Genomic DNA, 20841 nt, shown 5'->3' with positions numbered 1-20841 from the left:
TAATAGCACCAACCTGACTACGAGTCTCTGTGTTAAATGCTTCACCTAATTTTCAATACAAAACAATGTGTAAAAAAACAACTGGTGCTTTTTTTTAGGGAGATAAAATGCTAGATAATTAATTAAAATTGAGTTTGTCTGGTAAAAAGATATGATAGGAGACATTTCTCTCTTCCTCTTATTTTAAGGAACTTGCCAGAATATTTTAGTTGAGTAGCTGAACAAAGCCAAAATTTGTCTGTAGGCTAGTTTATACAAAATTTAAAAAAAGGATAGAAAATATGACCAGATAAAAGTATTTTCAAGTTGATTCAACTTACTATTTGAAATAAATATAACCAGCTTTTTCTGCAAAATTTACTTGTTTTTTACAAGTGTTTTTATTAGCTCTGAATCATTTTTAGAGCTCAGAATCCTTTTTACCTTTTGACTCTGAATTCCATGCCATATTTTTTTTTGCGTTAAAAGAACCATCCGACACTTTGAAGTTTCATATGATGACCTTTTAAATGGTTAATAAATGCTCTCTTTTGGAAAAGATACCTTTTACATGCGCAATTCATTAAACACCGTCTTTACAACCTTAGTGCAGCACCTCTAGGTGCACAAATATCTTCCCTCTGGAAGCTTGTGCTGGAAAGAGGGGACTGAGGTGTTTTTTTTTCCTCCTTGCCAAAGCTCTGACTGTTCTGCATCTTATCTCCGCGCGTTCAATCCGGGTCAGGGGGAACTGTGGCTCATTGAGAGCTGCATGAATACACACGAATAGAAAAGTTGTGTTCACTTAACCGACGAATTTAGAGGGGGAAAAAACAGGGCAGTGCGATCTTTTCTTACTGCAGCCTGCAACCCGATTGGGCTCATTTGTCTCTCTGCTAGTAAGGTTATGGGAACAGGACAAATAATCTATTCTGCACGCGTTTTTTTTCCTTTTTTTTTGCCACACGAACTATTAACTACAGGCCTACAGACAAACCCGGCTCTTGGGTTGGGCAAAACCATGGTAGTGTATTGTTATTACACTTGTCTCATATTCGTGTTACAGGCTTAAATGTTACCTCGAGCTCAAACATGAGTTATGAGTTTTTAATAAACGTCTTCTCCGTGAACCTTACGCATGGCAAGCCCTAAACTAAAGAATTACGCGCAGTGATATGTGGCAAATGATCCTAATCGTTGACTATTTCAGCTGTCTGTGTGCTGCAGAAAGGCAGTCTATTGTACTTCTTTTGCAGTAGCAAAAAAAATATCAGGCTTTCATCAACTAATTCCCATAAAAACATAGGAGGACAAACTAACCAAATTTTTCATGTGCGCCTTTGATAGGTTATCTCCGTTTGCTTATAGAACGACTAATGGTGTAGAAATGTTCCACAGGTCAAATGAATGAATGAATGAATGAATGAATGAGTGGGAAAAAGTATAAACACACACTCCGAGTGGAGCCAATTGTTAATAAAAAAAAGGTTGATATTAAAATTATTATTATTATTATTATTATTATTATTATTATAGCCCGTTTACTTTGATTTAATCATGTGGGGTCATGAAATGAACGTATTCCATGAGAATGCCAATCCACTCTGACTCACTGATTCACTCACTCTCATGCTGAATGGATTCAAACGCATGTTTTATTATAAATAATTCACGTGCTGCTCTAAATTCGTCTTTTTTTTCATTCAGCGCAAGTGTTTGGAGTAATAGTTGGTATAGTTAGCAACGCTCAGGTGTTTGGGGGTTTGGGGAAAGTAAGTAAAGTGACATTTGGTTGCTTGTTCACATTTACAGCACAGCCTTAACAATTTTCATCAAACTATCCACTGACCAAGAAACAATAGATACGAAGGAGGAAAGGAGAAAAAAGCACGAATAGTGGAACTGTTGGAACATTGTAAGAGAAGACAGGTTATGCTGATATGTGTAGATATTATTTATAATTTTGTTGCAGGGGGAAGCAAATGCATGCTTCCTGTTTTGTGTGTGTGTGTATGTGTGTGTTTGCTTCTACACTGTTTTAACTGTTTTTAAGGTAAGCCAACTGTATCCCACTATCCAAATAAAACCTTTTTTTTCTTTGCAGCAAGTTTTCCTGGTGGTTGATATGAGGTGTGAATGGGCTGATAGGGTGAATTGGGCCTGGGGAACGCTTTTCTCTCCGTACTGCTTCTCGCTTTTGGATGAAAAGCCCTTTCACTGTGCCTACAATAGGAGATTGGGCCTGGGGAGGAGTCCTTCATAATTAGTCCATTTAATGGTGCGTTTACTTAATTTTTGTATTCATTAGTGACTATGGGCAAAAGGAGAGCGAGTTTTCCTATCCTAAAAGCTTCCCGGTTAGTATTTCATAGAGGTTCATATGAATTCTTTCATCCAGAATGTAGACGTTGGTGGAAGATCTACTACAACCTATAAAAGGCTTTTTCACTCACTACCAACGACTGTCTTTGCCACTTGGAAAGTGAATGTTATGACTGTGCCTGGTCCTGCCAGGCAAGGAAATCAAAAACTTAATTCATAGAATTATAAAATGGAATACTGTATTTTAGCTTAGAAATGTATACATTAACATAAACACGCAAGAAAGTAACATTGAGTAATTAAGCGCTCGAGGTTAAACATGAACATTTTCCTTTGCACAGTCGATTATATTCCACATCTTCGCTGTTACTCTTCTTTTGCATAAATCTCGACTGAAACCATTGTACTCAGTGTATTAAAACAGAGAAACAAAACGTCTAGAGCGCTTAATAATTACTGTCTGACAAATAGTTATGAACACCAATTCCAGAAAAGTAACCAGGAATAGAAAAGACAACGGAGACGTAGAGCAATATTATATACAGCCATATTTCTACACATATATTACAAACTGGGAGAATGATCGCATTATTTAGGATATAGGCATAATTCAATATAAAATCTCGAAATAAAAATAAAAAATCTGATACAGTTCCACATTTGACCAGTACCCCACACAGGCAGTGACAGCATTGAAAGAAAAAAAAAAAAAGGTGCTTACGACTCAAATGATTGTCTGATGAAACTAAAAGAAGAAGGATTGCATCCTGGCTGCGCTGTGCATCATTACCACTCGAATTAAAAACATTTTTTTAAGAAAAAAAAAAATTTTTAAAGACGATGAACACCGGATTCTGGAAATTCCCTCTTCTCGGTGATCCTGGCAGAAAACATCGAGCGAAAGGTTATTTCCTGCGTATTAAAAAAAAAAAAAAAAAAAAAAAAAAAAAAAAAAAGCTATCGATATTTCATGCAAGTGATGGGGGTATAGGGGAAAGGCGTGGGTCCCGTTGAAAGCGCTTAAAAAAAAGACGTGCTTTATAATTTTTTCTTTTTTTTTCTCTCTCTCTCTGAATAATTATGGTCCTTTTTGTTTTCCTCGATATTTCATAATGTTTATTCAGGTCCATATTCCCTGCAAATATTTCTCTCTCTCTTTTTTTTGCGTATCATACATCGCATTCGGAGTCACTGGAGGTTACGGAGAGGATGGAGGTGGCCATGTCGGCGCGCTCCGTCACGCTGGACACGCTGGTGGTGGGACTGGCGGCGGTGCACGGCGACTCTGCCGAGCTATGCGGAGTGCATTCAGATAGAGAGCGCATGCCGTTCTGTCCTATGGCTTGGTGCTGGAGCCTAAATGAGGACAAGAGAGAAAGAATGAGATCTCACCTGACTAGGAGTTCATAATTATTAAACTAAACGCCAGGTTCAGTATCTGTGTATGAGCACGAACACCCGTTCATCGAGCTGATACAATTCTTCAGCCAAGTTGGAAACCCAGGCCTACAGCGCTGTGCTACACTTACTTCAGTAGACTAAAAGCACACGAGTAGTATTAGCTCAGATTAGCCTGAAATCGCCTGAAAACACTGCTGCCTTTAACTGATCAATACCAAACCTTTAGCTTTCTTCTATGACATTTTGGCTAGAGCAAATCCAATTTCCTGTAATCCAGTTTTAACAGTTTTGGTCAAACAAACAAAAAGCATGTTTCCTATTTTTTATTTGTTATCACTGTTTAGCTTATAAATCGCATCTGGGTCATATTTTCCTAACAGAAATATCTTTGTGTCTTGAACTAGCCATTCTAAACGCCAGTTTACATTTAATTGTTGATCTTAAAACAGAAACTGTCTCATTTAACAAGGCTTGTGATTTAGCAAATAGCTCTTAGATTCAAACAAAAGCACCAAAAACATTAAACTATACATACATACATACATACCCATATATATATATATATATATATATATATATATATATATATATATATATATATAAATGTTGAGCAGGATTCATTTCAAATTATGCACAGATCAAAATGTTATACCTACAATATAATAATAACTGTACTTATAAGTGATAAATGACTGACAATGCAAAATGTCTGAACAAAATATAATCTGTCTTGCCAGGTGGAATTGACCTTGTTCACTGTAAATGGGTTTACAAAATAATTTATTATTATGGAGATAGAAATTGAGAAAAATATACCCAAATATATATGCTGTTGTGTTTCCACAAAATCTGAAGCCTTAGCACACGACTATGAGATCAGAAGTAAAACTACATATAATTCCTTAGAGTAGACAAGATGATATGAAAATGTTAATCATATCTAAGGTATTGTTACGATGACTGTCGGCTACATGAGACTATTAAATAATCACCCTTTAATAATATTTCATTTAAGGTTGATATTAATAGGCTATTAAGCTACAAACCTGTGGTAGCCAACAAAACAAGAGTAAAGGGGATTCTACACTGCATATTTCATCACAGATTATTTACAGAATTATAAATGTAGATATTTCTGGTTTGCAAATATTGCTCTAAATGTTGAAAAAAAATCTTCTGTACGAAACAAACCATTTACTGCTCTTATTTTTTGTTAGCACTAATATTTATTTTTAAAACATATCTTAGAGCATATTTTCCTTGTCTTATGTGGCTGTCACTTTTTATAATAATGAACACAAATCCTAAATCATTGTCGCAGTCTGTAGCTTTTTGTATCTTTTTACACAGCACTGAACTTCAGCTGCTGAATATCCAGCCTGCTTGCTCAGTCCAAGATGACTGCTTTATAAATCCAGGCCATAAACAGCGCTTTATTTGGCAGTGAAATTGGGAAACTTTGACATGTTGTCACTCCAGCCGCACCTATGCCATAGAAATGGGGAGCGTACCTGTTTTTCGCTGCCGCTGCTCTGTCTCTTTGCCTCCGGTTTTTAAACCAGTTTCCGACCTGTGTAGGAGTGAGTCCAGTGGCCTGCGCCAGTTCCCGTTTCTTGCTCGGGTTGGGATACGGGTCCTGCAGGTACCACTCCCGCAACAGACTGCGCGTCCGTTCCTTGAAACAGTGCGTCTTTTGTTCGCCGTCCCAGATGGTTCTGGGCAGCGGAAACTTCTTGCGCACTCTGTACTTATCGACGGGTCCGAGCGGGCGCCCCCGCAGCTTCTCGGCCTCCTGGTAGTGAGCCTCGAGCCACATGGCCTGCAGCTTGCCGTGCGAGTCCTTGGTGAACTTGTGGTTTTCCAGGATATGATAGAGGTCGCGGAAGTTGCCCGTGTGGAAGGCGACCACAGCACGGGCGCGCAGGATCGACTCGTGTTTGTTAATAGCCTCGCATGCGCCCGGCGCCACCGGCAGCGACCACAGAAAGCGACCCAGTCGCTCGATGTCTCCGGTCTCCTCAAGCGTCTCGCAGACGCTCGCCACCTGCTCCGCGGAGAAGTTGAGGGTCGGTAGCTGAAACATGGACAAGTCTTCTGGAGAGCGGGCGCTGGGCGCGCTGCTCGCCACGAGCAAGGGCCGATCAGCGAAGTTGGGCAGGAAGAAATGGGAGGGATAGAGCTCTAAAGGAGATCTGAAAACCATGGAAATGACCTGAGAGAGAAAGAAAATTAGCAGAGAAAAAAAAAAGAGGAACGGACGAGTGCAAGATTGAATGATTCAATAGCTATCGCCTAATGACACCAGCCTCATAATATCTCCCCCTAAAAATCCACGCGTGAGTGTAGCATTGAAATATTTTGTTTCGCTTTTCTATTGGTTTTCTTGGTGTCGTTGTGGGGTTGTCATGGCAGCCCTGCCAATCACTGTCAAGCGTGCCAATCATTAGCCAGTACGTAGTGGCTTTCACCACTTGTGCTGCTCGCGCGGGGGGGTTATCAGGAAGTCCGATCTGAACACCGCCCTCCCTCCTGAAGCAGAAGCCGAGGCTCAGCCTATTTGTTGAATGGAATGAGCAATTAGTGGGTGGAATATTATTGCGATCTTAACGAGACTCGTTAAAGCTAAAGAAGATATGTAGTAAAGAGAAGGCAGGGGTGGCTGCTGGTTGGAGGAGGGGGGTGACAGTCGTGCACATGGATTCCACATTTAAATGAGGGACTTGAAACGGAGTCTACAACACGGTGCGCCTACACTCACTAGGCTATATGAACATAAGCTCTATACATCTGTCGGTATGAATGTCCTTTTTTTTCATGTTTTCTGACCTGTTCTTTTTAATGCGTTCACCTGAACGCGCTATTTTGTAAGTTAGGTAGCTATAAATCTTAATGCTTGTTTTTCCTTGAAAGCCATAAAAGTGAATTTGGATTTTTTTTGTTCTTCCTGACACGGATTTGGCTGTCATCCGCGCACAGAGACCACAGTGATAGACTCCACTTGCTGCTGATGCTAGCTCAGCATCCCTCTGCTGGCTCCACAGTGGTTGGGTTTAATGCAAAGGCGAAACACCTCTACACCTCGAAGTAAAATAACTTTGATAAGAAGCACACTGCTCATTAATCTCTCTCTCTCTCTCAATGAGATATATTCCATTGAAAATACTGAAAAATTCATTTACTTTATTCCTCTTTGATATTAGGCTAATATTTCGTTCTTTCTTTTTTTTTTCAGGGTGAGCTGCTGCACCAGTTTTGCCTTTAAACTGCAAAAACACTGTTAACTGGAGTTCACTTGACTACAGCCACACTGTAAGAGTGTCTTATTAGCCCAAATCAGATGCAGCATCTAGACATAAATCCAACACAGCTTAAGCTAATTCAGGAATTCATGAATTCAAGAATAAGTGATTTCACTTTTTGCATTCCATCACAGCTTTTGGAGGAATCTGATGACTCTTCATGCCATTTAGCAGTCTGGCAATTTGATTTCCCTGTCATATTGCTTGTTGTTTATCTTTCAGAGAGATAGCATAGATTACCTCAGATTTGGGGAAGGAAGGGAGAAATGGAAGTGGTGGTGTTGTGAGTTTTATTTTTCTCCAATATCACACTCGTTTGCTTCCCTGTCATCTGAAACTTCAGTGAAGCAACTCCAAGTACCACTTGAATTGGTCGCTTTGGAAAGCTTCTTGGACTGGAAATAACCTGTATTGAAATGCTGACTGCATATTGCTGCTCTAATCCACTGTCGCCCGGCCGGCGTTTCGAAGAGGCCCCTGTATGCTGAATATCCTGAAAGCCTGGCGTCTCCAGGTGGTTAACCCGATCACCTTACACAACCACTAAGTTTTACGTGTGTGTGTGCGTGTTTTTTTTTTTTAAACTTGGAATTACTTGGAAATCTGTGCTTCTAGGCAATACGGAAATTACCGAGGGGGTGACGAAACATAAGGACTGAACTGGGGTGCGCATAAGCCCCTGTTAAATCACTTTATTTAACACAGCCCTTTGTTTACGTTAAGCATGTAATTAACACCCCCAAACAAGTTTATTCACCTGGGCTAATTGTCTGTTTATCCCCGAGCTTCCACTGCTGTAGTCTTTGCGATAAGCAGCGGGGGGACTAGCTCCTCAATACCGACGAGCCATTAGCTCCCTCTTTGTTTATTTAATTCCGCACCGCCTCACAGCACAATACAGGCACCCGTTAAACTCCATCGCGTGACTTTACTCAAGAAGTAGATTACTTCAGCACTTCAGCCTTAACACTAACTAACAGCAACACTAACTTGCTGTGATTTTTTTTTTTTTTTTTTTTTTTGCACTGGGTGAACCAGATGCTTTAATATCTTTCCTTCATGCGTCGTCACAGCATGAGCTCTTGGACCTGGAGGAGCCGAAAATAAGGTAAAGAATTTTCGACCCATCTCCCATAGCTGTATTTAAACATGGTTTTATCATGCGATTAAAAGCGTCCTCCAGCCTGTCCTCACTCTGACACGCGCGCAGTTTTCCACATGTGATTTCAGTGCCATTAAATCCTGCAGCAGCGCGTGCGACCAGCTGGGAGAAGAATTTAGGAGCGCGCATCTCCATGCTCCTGTTTCAGGTTCTAGTTTAAAACACCTTTTATTTTTTTTATTTTGTAGATTTTTTGTAGCTCATTGCATGGTTGATTTGGACCGAAGCTGTTCTGTGGACACAGCGATAGTGGAAACACTCACTGCAGGTTTTGTGCACGGTGGAATCCCTGAGATGCGCGTGATCGCATTTATGTAAGACGCATTTATGCTTTGCATTTAATCTGTCTTGACTTGTTTTGCCTCCTCTTCCTGTCGTCATTTCTTCTTCGCTGCTTTTTTCCCCCTCCCATTCATCACACAAGTCTCTCTTTTTTTTTCTTCTTTCTTTCTTTGCAGCTGCGAAATGCTGTTTCAGACTATTGTCGCAAGTAAGTTTTCTTTTTTCTTGCTAAACGGATGCAGTTGGCAGGTGACGGTGGTCTGTCTCACGTGCCCGAGTGTGAACATCATCTTTACATCTCGTAAGTTTGAACGATATGCTTCGCGCGCAAAAAAAAAAAAAAAAAGTAAATGTGTGCGTTTATTTCCAGTCCAGTGGAGTTGATTAAGCTGGTTAAAGAGGCGTCCTATGATAACACACTGCATATTCTTATTACTTTGCAGCTTCCGCCGCGGATACGCTGCATGCTCTCCACTCCAAAAAATCCGGAAAGGGCAAACGCAGCTTGCAGCTTTGTGGGGCCGTCGGGATGGGGCGCAACTGCCCCTTTTTATTTGCTTAGTCGAAATCTTTCAACCTCTTCTTCTGTGCACCGTCCAGGACCTTTGCATAGCCGTAACCTACAGACGTGATGTGGGGTTTTTGACACTCTTCTGAGGCACCTTGCACTGCTAATGTGAGTACAGTGCTCATCCAGCACATGCCCTATAACCTTAAAATACCTTAACTATAGGCTAGATGTTCTAACTACTGAAGCACAAATGCGAAGTGTTACAGTGTAGATTGGAACTTCCATATTTCACACTTTATTAGTAGGTCACATAGCTCCGAGGAAGTATCCTATTACACAGTTACAGAAATAAAATAGTATAGATGCAATTTCATTATCACAGTTTCCTTCAATGATAGAATTCGATTTCCAAAAAAAAGTTCCTTATTGATTCTTTAAGGAAGTGTTGCATAAATAAGGGTTCTTAGCTTGTACTTCTACTTAGGTTCTACTTCAAACCCTTTCTGACACTTTAAGACTTTCCCCAGAGGACCAGCTGAAGAAGCTGGAAGGGTTCTAGATTTTCCACGAGTGTAAAGTTCATATACTCTTAACACTTGCTTTTGTCATTCTGGTTTAGACTTCCGTTCTTATTGAAAACGAACGTTAAGCTGTTTTGGCAAAGTCCATCTTATTGTACTGTGAAGGTTTTGTTCTGCATCACCATGTCTTTTTTTGTGTGGTCTCATTAAGTGGGCATCCTGCTAGGTCTGCAGAATTATACGGGAGCTGTCCAATCAGTGCATGTGCACGGCTTGTTAGCGACATTTAATGAGGCTTTTCCGCGCACCGAGAGAATGGCACCTCAATGTTAGATTTACCTTGTGTCAACTCGTTACTTCTAATGAAGGCATTGGAGGATTCTCTGCTGAATGGAACCAGGCGGCCGGAACTGTAGGCCCTCCTTAGCCCTCTGAGTTCTCTTGCCTCTGCCTAGCCAAACTCCATAATATGTGTGTGTATGTGTGTGTGTGTGTGTGTGTGTGTGTGTGCATGTGTGTGTGTGTGCGCGCGCGCGGGCTGGTGAGGGGCCTTTTTTTTTTTTTTTTTTTTTTTTTAAACAGAGATCACTCTTATATGGGTGTACATGCGCGACATCTGCCTTTATACCCAGAGAGGACAGATCAGCCACACGGTTCGCTATAGCAAGGGCTCTTATATTGCTGTGCTGATTGACCTGGGCGTCAGGTCACTTTGCTTCTTAGTGATGTGAGATAAAGCCATAACACACCCTCTTATATATTTTACCTCCTAACATTCCCCCATCCTCTCTGAAGCGTCTCACACACACACACACACACACACGCTCCGGACGCTTAAAATCTATTATAAATCTCATGGTTTTGCTGGTCGTAACTTAAAAAAAAATTCTTTTTAAGACTTTATATAGCCTACTAAAAGAGCAATGTGTCACAGTTCTGAATTACACAAACTACCAACGAGTCTATGTTTTTAGACGGTAGTTTGATTGATTATACGAACAATGGTTTATTTATGGCGCTAGGAATAATTGTGTTAGGAGTTTTCTAGCACAGTATGTCATTCATATGGAAATGCAAAGCATTCAGTTTAGCTTAGACTATAATTTTATGCAAATCTGAAAAGAGAGATTTAAAAAATCGGCAGTCATTTAGCCTTGTAAAATGATGACGTTTCTTAAGTCATAAGGGCATTTTAAATTTGGGAGTTATAAAACACTTTTTATACATTTGTATATATTAGATATTATGTTAAATATTACAATAGGGAATGACAATAATAATTAAATGACTATAGTATTAGCAATAAATAACTAGTATTATCAGCACTAACATCATGCACATAAATGGATTTATTCTTTCCTCTGAACATAAGTCAATATGTCAGGCACTAGGCCAAAGAAGCAAGAGAAATGATTCATTATTGACAGTGGAGAGTAGAGATTTACTCTACTGTTATATCAGAAGCGGTGCACAGATTATTGTCTTTCTGACAGGAGAACTCTGCTGTGGGATCCTAGAACCTTTAAGAGTTCCCACAGAGGGACATGTGAAGAACCCTTAAGGGCGCTACATTTTCTAATAGTGTAGTTACAAATCATAAAGGCTTTTTTTTTTTTTTTTTTTGTCGCATACTCTACATTCTAACAACTAAGTTAAAGGCTGAAAAAAGGCTTTCGCTTGCAGGGCAGTGGCAGCTCTGGGTGCAGGCGGAGTAATCATACACTGTTCAAGGTGTGTGAGACGACCGCTTAACGCACAAACAAGATAATTCATGCATTTGCTCGTGGCCCTGAGCCTGTGTAGACAACACATTACTCTCCACACGCACACACACACACACACACACACACACACACACACACACACACACACACTCCTAAATTATTCCTCAGGCAACAGTACTCAACATATGTGCTCATTAGCTCACTGTAGTATTTAAAACAAATTAATGACATATTGATAGTAAAGATACATGAACATAAATGTTTATACTGTTCCATTAAATAATAATAATAATAATAATAACAATAAAAGCGATAATAATTTATATTAATTCTTCTTCTTCTTCTTCTTATTATTATTATTATTAATAATAATAATAATAACAACAACAATAATAATAATAATTATTATTATTATTATTGTTATTATTATTATTATTATTATTATTAGTAGTAGTAGTAGTAGTAGTAGTAGTAGTAGGAGTAGTATAAGACGTTTCTGTTTTTATATAAAACTTTATATAATATACAAACTTTATATAATAAATAAAGTTTATTATATTAGTATTTATAATATTATTTATTAACTTTAGCTATATAATAAAGTTTTAGGTGTAGTTTACTAACGGTGCTGATGAAACATGTATAGCACAATATGCAAACTGAAGTTGTTACTATATTAACCTGGTTAAAACATATGAAATGGCTGTGGCAGTTCTTTCTTTGTCAGATCCAGTGTCACACTAAGGTTTTGTATTAGTTTTCACACAACGAAATTGCAGTTAAGGATCTTTAGTAAAGCGACAGACACTATTTTGCAATAGCCACGTGTGTTTTGTCGGCTTATGGATATTTCAATTTTAATTTATAGTCAAGATTTTGTTCAGTGTATTTTTATGCTAATCAATTTCCTCTGCTCAGTTCCAAGTCTCTTTTCTGCTGCTGGCAAATACCAATTCGTAGATGAGGTCATGTGTGGCATTATTATTATTATTATTATTATTATTATTATTATTATTATTATTATTATTATTATTATAATACATGTCATATCGCTATGTAAGGGCTAATGTGAAATAAAAATAGTCAATTAAAATTAGAAAATATGAAGTCACTTTTGTGGATTAGGATACCTCAACACCTTTATGTCTCTGAATCTACAATGTTCAGTGATTATTTCTCCAAATTTCATATTACTTATGCAGTATATGATTTTGAATACAAGCATGATAAACAACCTCCTGCATCTGAGACACTGACTGATATTTTACACCAGATAACCACACTGTTGCTATCAGTTGACTATAGTAATGGAGGAATATTCACTGTTATTTGGATAGAGCTGACCAGTTTAACTTTTTACTGCTCAGCATTTATGATCGACCTTTTGCATTTGCATAACTTGGCTATACTTACCCATCTTTTTTCCCCTGACTAGGCTGTTTTGGGGTTTTAGATTCACGCTAATTTAATGCTCATTTAACCATTTCCCTTGAAGTACTGAACCTGATAACTCCTCCGATATTTCCACAGGACTGAATTAACCCCTGCGCCTATTTGTCTCCTCTATTGAATTCACTCAAGGCGCACTGGAAGGTAAAAAACAAGCATTATCAGCGAGTGTATAATGTTTCTTTTTCACCTCCTAGGTGTGAAACGTGAGCTAAACATGCTTCAGATGCAGATGAGTTGATTTTGTCAGCAGTACATGTCGAATTTCCTCCACCTCTTGTGAATTCTTATCTATTGCTATCTATAGCTCAAACCACAATGCCTGAAAATGCTGTGTGGACTGAGCTCGTTATGTGCGGGTGAGTAACTGCTGTCGGATGGGATATGTGTCTGCGCTCGAGCTGGACGAGAGGGATCGATAGAGAGCGTCTGGAGAGCTCCGGTACAGGCGCTGAGCTGCACTGGCCTGACAGCTACAAGCGGAGTAACGCCACTGAGCCTCAACAGGTAGAGCTGCTCCCAAAACTCATAACCTCTTAGGCAAATATAATAACAGTATGCACAAATGTCGCGTGCATTTAATGTAACCAGCTTTCCGTAATGATATTTTGATGTATAATCTATACAAAATGCAATATCATGTGAAAAAAAAAGGGGAAATGATTTACTGTGGACAAAATGAAAACTAATAAGCTGGATATTATGCAGGCCGGAAGCTGGCCATGCACGTCAATTAATTTTTTATTTATTTTTTATTTATTTTTTTTCATATAGCCTAACCTAACCTAACCAGATGTTTGCATGGTCCTCACTTGATTAGGCTATTTTAAGATACTGAGCATGGCACTGCTCGTTATGGTCAGCATCTAGCTTATTTATACTCAGGATATTACATTGCAATGTGCCTGTTTTGCGTTGTAATTTTTTTTAACCTAGTAAAAAAAAATACTTGCTAAATTCTATTTAGTACATTTTCGCTGTGTACTAATGGACTCAGAAACTCCGAAAAGGTCAGATTCTTTAGGTAGACAGTTCTTTGGGTAAGTATGACAGTATGACCGAGTCTGCTTGTTCATTAAGGATCTAAATCTACATCTATATCCGGATTTCTGTAAAGCACCTCTGCTGTGATAATGCGTTATCACAATAAGTGTTAAAAGCGCTATATAAACCTAATCAAATTTAACTGAATTGAAACTGATGGTAATTTAGATCGTCTGTTCGGCTTGGTGTAGTTAGTTTCCCCAAAAATGAGGTAGTTATTAACTCTTTATTCTGTTGGGTTTAGGAAACTGAAGCTGGGCCCCAAAACTCAAATTACTGAATCAAGTTTGTACTTAAATTTATTGGAATTTAACTTATCATTAAGTGCTAAAAACATTAATAGCAGGTATCTTGTGTCTTTTGAGCTCACACTGTATTTCTTTCTTTCTTTCTTTCTTTCTTTCTTTCTTACACACTTATGGGGCAGTTAGAGAAGGAAATAGAGTAAAAGCCAGTCTCTACAAAGTTTTGGTAACTAGCTCACAAAACCACAAAGCCTTATTTATACACAGTTTTCTGATATTTACAGAGTAAATAAATCTCTATCATGGCTCAATATGATTTAATTATCATTTTTTCATATAATTAAACAATTAGTGAACAGATTCTATTTGAAAATTGACTATAATCGGTTACAGGAAATTATCTTATAACAGGAACTATGACCTGTGATATTTAGGCAGTATTGACTATGGAGTACCCCACCCCTTTTGTTGAAAATGTTGTTAACTTCTCACACAAAATACTTACAAATATGCAACCAGAAGCAAATCTGGGATTGGCTAATCCCAAATTTACTTTAATTGTCAAAAAATTGGGTCACACACATGCCAGTGAGAGGGAAAACTATAAACAAGCTGATTTTATTTATTGCAGTGGCCTATACTTTATTAATCTTTAAAATCTTTAAAAACAACTGGAACAGCAACAGAACTGTCAGGATGAAACCAGATGGCTGTTTTGTAGTGCACACTCCTGGGCAAAAAAAAAAAAAAAAATTAAAATTAAAATTAAAAAAAAGGCCCAAAATTAGAAGATATTAAGCGTTAGTGGTCTTAACAACAAATCATTGGTCAGAAAATTAGCAATAGATAAAGGGAGTTAGTATGGGATAGCTTTTCCCTTTGATTTCTTTAAATCAGGTGTGGCAGATAACCAAACAATGACTGATCTTTTAAAAAAAAAAAAAATTTCAGAAGACATTTTTGGAAAATTTTGTACACTCAGACATGTGTAAGTTTGAATTTTACATCAAACATTTTAATCATTATCATGATTCTACCTTTGCGTACAAGAAGACTATATAAGTGAATTTCCCTGTTTCTAGCTTTTCCCCAATCAGTTCACTGCAGCAAAAGTAAACAAGCAAATGGTGGCACAGGAGCTCTCAGGAGCGTATTTGTTTAATTTTTGCTAATTTTCTGAACGCATGATTTATTGTTAAGACCATTAAAAGCTTAATATTTGTCATTTTGAGCTTGGCCCATTTTTTTCATCCAGGAGTGTATGGTTTTATACCCAGTGTGTGCGTGATGGCCTGGTGCATTTGTCTGCTAATAAGTCACACAGAGGTAATGGGAAGTTATTGGAAGCTCGTCCTAGGTTCATGGTTCACGGCGAGGTTAAAGAGACTGTTGATACCATTGCTTGCTCTCGACGTTAAGTCCTCTTCCTTCCTAAAAGAGGATGTGCCCTAGCCACCATGCACTCATGTTTGTTTTCATAGGTTTATGTCATTGGCCCAAACAGGAACGCACAATAACATGACGTCATAGACTGCAAGTTTTTCTCTCGTCTTTCTTTGTAAAACCACGCAAGGCCTGTCCTCGAACTCCAGTCAAGTCCTTTGTCTTTGTCTATTTTTAGCCTCCTATCCCAGAATATGTAACATTTAAGAACTGACTATTTTCATTCATAGGGAAAACAACTACAGCAAATAATGCCTATATGTAGATTCTGACTGAAAATATGATTGTCAGGTCTGACAGTTCTGATCACCTGTAACAGACAATGGCAAAAATGTAACGTTTTACAAATTGATATGTGTAATAAATTATATGACCAGCTGCTGCATGTACATATGTCAATAAAATCTTTTGTCTAACTGACAGTGAGTTATTAATGTCTTTGGCTGTTGGAATGAAAACTGGAACAATAATTCTGCTTGTCAGCTTGTCACTAATCAGATGACTTAACTGCAAGCTGTTTCAGAGAGAGAGAGAGAGAGAGAGAGAGAGATGAGTTGTACTCTTCATTCCCAAACACAACTCAAGGCTACATGCCATGCAATTTTTTTATTTGTGTGTGTGTGTGTTCTGATCCATCTGTCTTGATACTGCCTCCATTAGCCTCATTACATCTGTTTATGCACAGCAGCAAGAAGCATTCAAGTCTATTTAGCTGCAGACAAGTTGAGTGTTATCAAAACTCATTCATGTCCTCTCTCTCTCTCTCTCTCTCTCTCTCTGTCTCTCTCTCTCTCTCTCTCAACTACCAGCCATGACCTTGGTTGTACCACACATCATAGTAATGTCAAGCTTCGTGGATCAGAGATAAACTTCAATCTTTATGCTACAGTATTATAATTTATTTAAATATTTTATGATTTGTGTTGTTGGTGTAAGGTCTATTGCTGGCTGAGCTACAGATGATATTTTTGCATTGTAGTAGTGACCCCAGCAGGTGGACACAGAGAAGAAAGGATGAACCAAATGTCATTGTTCTTTACTACTTCTCTGATTTGTTTGGCTATGGTTCTGCAGTATATTCCCACCCTTCCCATCTCTGACCTTGTTTCTGCACTGCACATCCTCTTCATACATGATCACAGAGGTGAGTGCATACACTATGAAAAAAGAATTAATGTCTAGGAGAAAAATTCTGACCATATTCAGCTCAAACAATTTGTTTTTGGGAAGCAGATAATTTTGCCTTCTGTGACACTATTAACAAATTCTATCTGCATTTGTTACTGTCTCTCATATTAAATACAACTGACATTACTTTACTCTGGGGGAGTTGGAATGTGATCTGTATAATTCAGAACAAACAGAAGGTAGAAGCAAAATGTAGTGGCCCATAATCCCATATCTGCAGCATTTTTCCTGAATGAAAAACAAATTCTGTAAAAAAGGATTAGTGGGATGTCATAGAGGAACCGGTTATAAGGACCAAAGGTAATTTGTAACCGTAGCAACTACTGGAAATGGGGATTATCAGAGGCGCGTGGGCTGTCTTTATGGATGTGACTGAAGTGGGGTTGCCCAGGCTACAACCGCATGCATGAAACCATCATAAGGAACCATACACAGGTCAAAAGCATCTAAATAGAGCCAGCATTGTATGCCAGGTATGTTTTTTTAAAGCATAACATTGGACTTCAACCTGAACACACAACCATACTTTATCTTCATTATTTATTCAAGGTATGCAGTTTAAAAAGCATAACATTGGTCTCAACCTCATCATTTTCACCTGAAAGGACAACCATACTTAATATATTTAAAAACAACAACATAATATTCTGTAATTATATTTATAGAACTTCATGCATTGGAAAACTTTTGCTGGTATTTGTGTTGATTATGAATGTTGAAAGTTTTTTTTTTTTTTAATAGTTGTACTCATAATAGTGAACGAGAACAAAGTAGAAATACATAATATAAATATAAAAATATTAATGTCATTTTCTAATAATTATTTTTGATACATCAGCATTGGATCTAGACCAAAAAATTTTTTGAAAGTGATTAATTCCTTCATCTTCAGTAACCACTTTTTCCTGGTCAGAGTCATGGATTCCAGATCCGGAGCCTATCCTGGGAACACTTGTTGTGAGTTAGGGACACACCCTGAACAGGACAACAGTCCATCCCAGGGATCCATGCACACACATTAGGGGCAGTTTAGTGGAGCCAGTCTACCCACTGGCATGTTTTTAGGATATGATAAGAAACTGGAGAACCCAGAGAAAACCCACAGAGACATGAGGAGAACATGCACAGAAACACCAGACAAACAATAACACAAGCTCAGGATCAATCTGGGGACCCGGGAGCTGGGAGGCATCAATGCTCCCCCCGCCTGCTCCACCGTGCCGCCCTTTAGAAGATATTGTTAATGTGAATAACATCTTCAAAATGACATTCAATTTGCATTTAGTTACATAATCATTTAAATGCCAGTGCTCCAGCTTATCTGTGTTTATGGCTCTGAATTATAGTTATGTTTGTCACTGTGGTCTGAGGAAAAGCCCCTTTGTGTTATTGGGCTTTTTTTTATACTGACCTAATCTATGAAGTGCTCCTTAAGCACCGGCATCTCTGCTTCATGATGCATTTGTTTCAACTACACCCATCACAACACCAATCTCCTGTATTTATTAAAGTGTAGTTTATTACAGAAACTGGTGGTGTTATGCATGGTTGGGACAAGTGTCTCTAAATAAGTGAGGCAACAATACTACACTTAAAATTTTAAGTAATTTTAGAGACCCTTTTTTTTTTTTAGTAAAGTCTACTTAAGAAAATCACGTACAATTAACTATATAATGCAAGTCCAATAGTCCAAAATACGGTCAGTTTAAAACGTGGTTCATTCAACCAAATATATTAAGTTTGCTACCAATTAAATAATGTAAAATTACTTGGATTACATGAAAATAAAAGTTTTTTGTTATTATTATTTTTATTGTTTTTTTTTTAACCAGAATACTCAAATACAGTCAGTTATTTAATCTTTTGTTGAATATGTGTTAGAAGAGGCAGGATGCAAGTGCATAAAATATTCTTTTTATATGCTCTGTATTTTTAAGGGAAATCCAGGAATCGCAGTGAAACATAGCAGGGATCAAGGTAGAGACAGGCAAGGTAATCATAGGTACATCCATGATCATAAACAGTAAGTTAGGCACAGGTCTAAACATGGAAGTAAAACTGGAAACAACTAACAGGGAATGCGGAAACTAAGGCTCAAAAATGCACACTGCAAAGAATAAGACTTCCCAACAAGACAAACTGATGAAGGGATGAACTCAGAACAGATGCACACATTAGGTAGCAGTCCAGTGACAAGACAGGGGCTGAGACAGGACCAAAACACTGGCACATGGCAATGTAAAAAAAAAACACACACACACACACACACACACACACACACACACATGGAGAGCTAGTCATGCTGTAAAGTGCATCATGCAATAAATGGGTGAATTTATGACAATGGGTTCTATACTATCAAAAATAAACACAACAACACTGCTTAAAATATCTAAATAATCAGTTTCTTTATATGCTTTTCTGCCTCGTCTATTACTATACAATTATAAGGCTGCACTTACACTATACTGAAAATTAATTAGACTCTGAACTCTCAAATAAAATGAGTTTAACACCAAAATCACAGTTTACTTAAAATAATTTTTTGCATTCAGTGCTAAATGATGATTTTATAAGTTTAAATGCTTATTATTTATTATTTATTATTAATAAATTGATATTACCCTACTCTACTCTGCCCCAATTGATTTTCTACAGTGTAGCCTGCACCATCCAGCTAGTTTAACTACTTTGTGCTGGTGTGAGACTTCTCATATGTCTCATTGCTTAATCATGTGGAAGGGACAACGTCCCAACCCATTTCTCTCTCTTTCTTCTTCTTCTTACACACACACACACACACACACACACAGACATGCTCTCATTTGTGTTTTTTCTATTTTCATTTCTTCATTCTTTGTAAGTTTGGGGAAGCTATTAAAGCAACAGTAAATGTCTTCAAAAGTGACATTTGCTGACATTCAAGGAAGTGCATTTATCAGCCAAGTACAGTTCACCTCAATGAATGAAATCCATTTGTGCCAGTGTGTCTGTCTGGTGGCCTCTCCCTCTCCGCCCTACTTCTCTCTCTCTCTCTCGCTCTCCCTCTCTCGCTCTCACTCTCTCTCTCTCTCTCTCTAAATTGATGCCCAGTGAACAGAGAAATGGTGAGGTAGCGCACGACGTGGAAGCTGCTCTCAAATGTCACACTGGAAAATCTTTAATGGGCTAAGTGTAGCCTTTCTGGCCCTAACTTGTCAGGTAATCAGAAATCTCTCTGACTCTTTTCCCCTTTTCCCACATTGCCTAGCTCTCCGGGGCCACAGACCACCATTAATTATACATTATTCTAATCGGAAATCCAGGACTGTGAAACAGGTAGACTGCTTTTAAAAGTCAAGATATTGGAGCAGGGATCTGCTTCTGCTTGGTTATGAAGTCCTTTAGCATCTGAAGCAGTGCAGCACTGCTTTAGATATAAATAATTTTTAAAAGTTTCAAAGAAATTATTTTTTGCCATTACTGTTTTTTATTTATTTTTTTATTTGTTAAAATTTTAAACTATGTGAAATTGCATCACTGCATCTTTAACAGCTTTTATTACCTTTGATCAAAACACTTTAATCGTTTTTTGGGGGGTAAAAGAACACTGAATCTTTCTCATTATTTTTAACCTGTTTTTTGTACCTGCCATGCAACTGCTCTTTTTGGAATGCACACTGCTTCAGCCTATCACTAACTTGTGATTAGCATAGCTGCAGTGGTGCTGATTACAATGTAAATGCAGGAAGTGTTGCAGTCCGTCAGAGCACTTTGGGCAGGAAAATGGCCTGGTCAGGCCAGGGACTGCACACCCACAGGTCAAAAGGTTGCAAGTGGTGGCCTGAGCTGGTCTTCCCATCTGCCATTCTTATCAGTATGATTTACTAATAAGTTAATAAGTTAATAATGGGATGGAATGGACATCCAGAATCCTCTAATGTGACTAAAATATATCATTAATTGCATTTAGTATTCAGTGTAATTAATGTTGATTCATTCAGGTCAGTGTGAAAATGCAATGAAAGACTGGTACTAAATATTAGTAAAATTCACAGAGATAACCCAGCAACAAATGGGTTGAGATTAAGTTTTTATCTTGTGTGCATGAGAAAAGGCAAGCTTGCCCTTTGTATGTGTGTAAAAAAGATATATATATATATATATATATATATATATATATATACACACACCACACACACACACACACACACACACACACATATATATATATATATATATATATATATATAGAGAGAGAGAGAGAGAGAGAGAGAGAGAGAGAGTGCTAT

General features: G+C 38.0%; 1 protein-coding gene and 1 long non-coding RNA gene across 3 annotated transcripts; one reads left to right on the top strand and one right to left on the bottom strand.

Moving 5' to 3' along the window:
• Positions 1-3263: 3263 nt before the first annotated feature.
• six3a (SIX homeobox 3a) lies at positions 3264-6354 on the bottom strand. The gene is made up of 2 exons (XM_026943202.3): positions 5214-6354; positions 3264-3657 (listed from the first exon to the last, which is right to left on the bottom strand). The coding sequence occupies exons 1-2, from the start codon at positions 5903-5905 to the stop codon at positions 3471-3473; spliced, it is 879 nt and encodes a 292-aa protein (XP_026799003.1). The 5' UTR covers positions 5906-6354; the 3' UTR covers positions 3264-3470.
• LOC128318063 (uncharacterized) lies at positions 6256-14887 on the top strand. Of its 2 annotated transcripts, XR_008301537.1 has the most exons (5): positions 6256-6495; positions 6679-6786; positions 6935-8746; positions 8889-9121; positions 12958-14887. It is a non-coding gene; the product is annotated as an uncharacterized LOC128318063 (long non-coding RNA). The 2 variants fall into 2 exon arrangements; XR_008301536.1 differs by lacking the exon at positions 12958-14887 and having other exon boundaries at positions 8889-11421.
• Positions 14888-20841: the final 5954 nt, after the last annotated feature.

This window comes from Pangasianodon hypophthalmus, chromosome 3, assembly GCF_027358585.1.
Source record: "Pangasianodon hypophthalmus isolate fPanHyp1 chromosome 3, fPanHyp1.pri, whole genome shotgun sequence".
NCBI lineage: Eukaryota > Metazoa > Chordata > Actinopteri > Siluriformes > Pangasiidae > Pangasianodon > Pangasianodon hypophthalmus.
The sequence above is the reverse complement of the archived record's forward strand: the minus strand, read 5'-3'. Positions and strand labels throughout refer to the sequence as shown.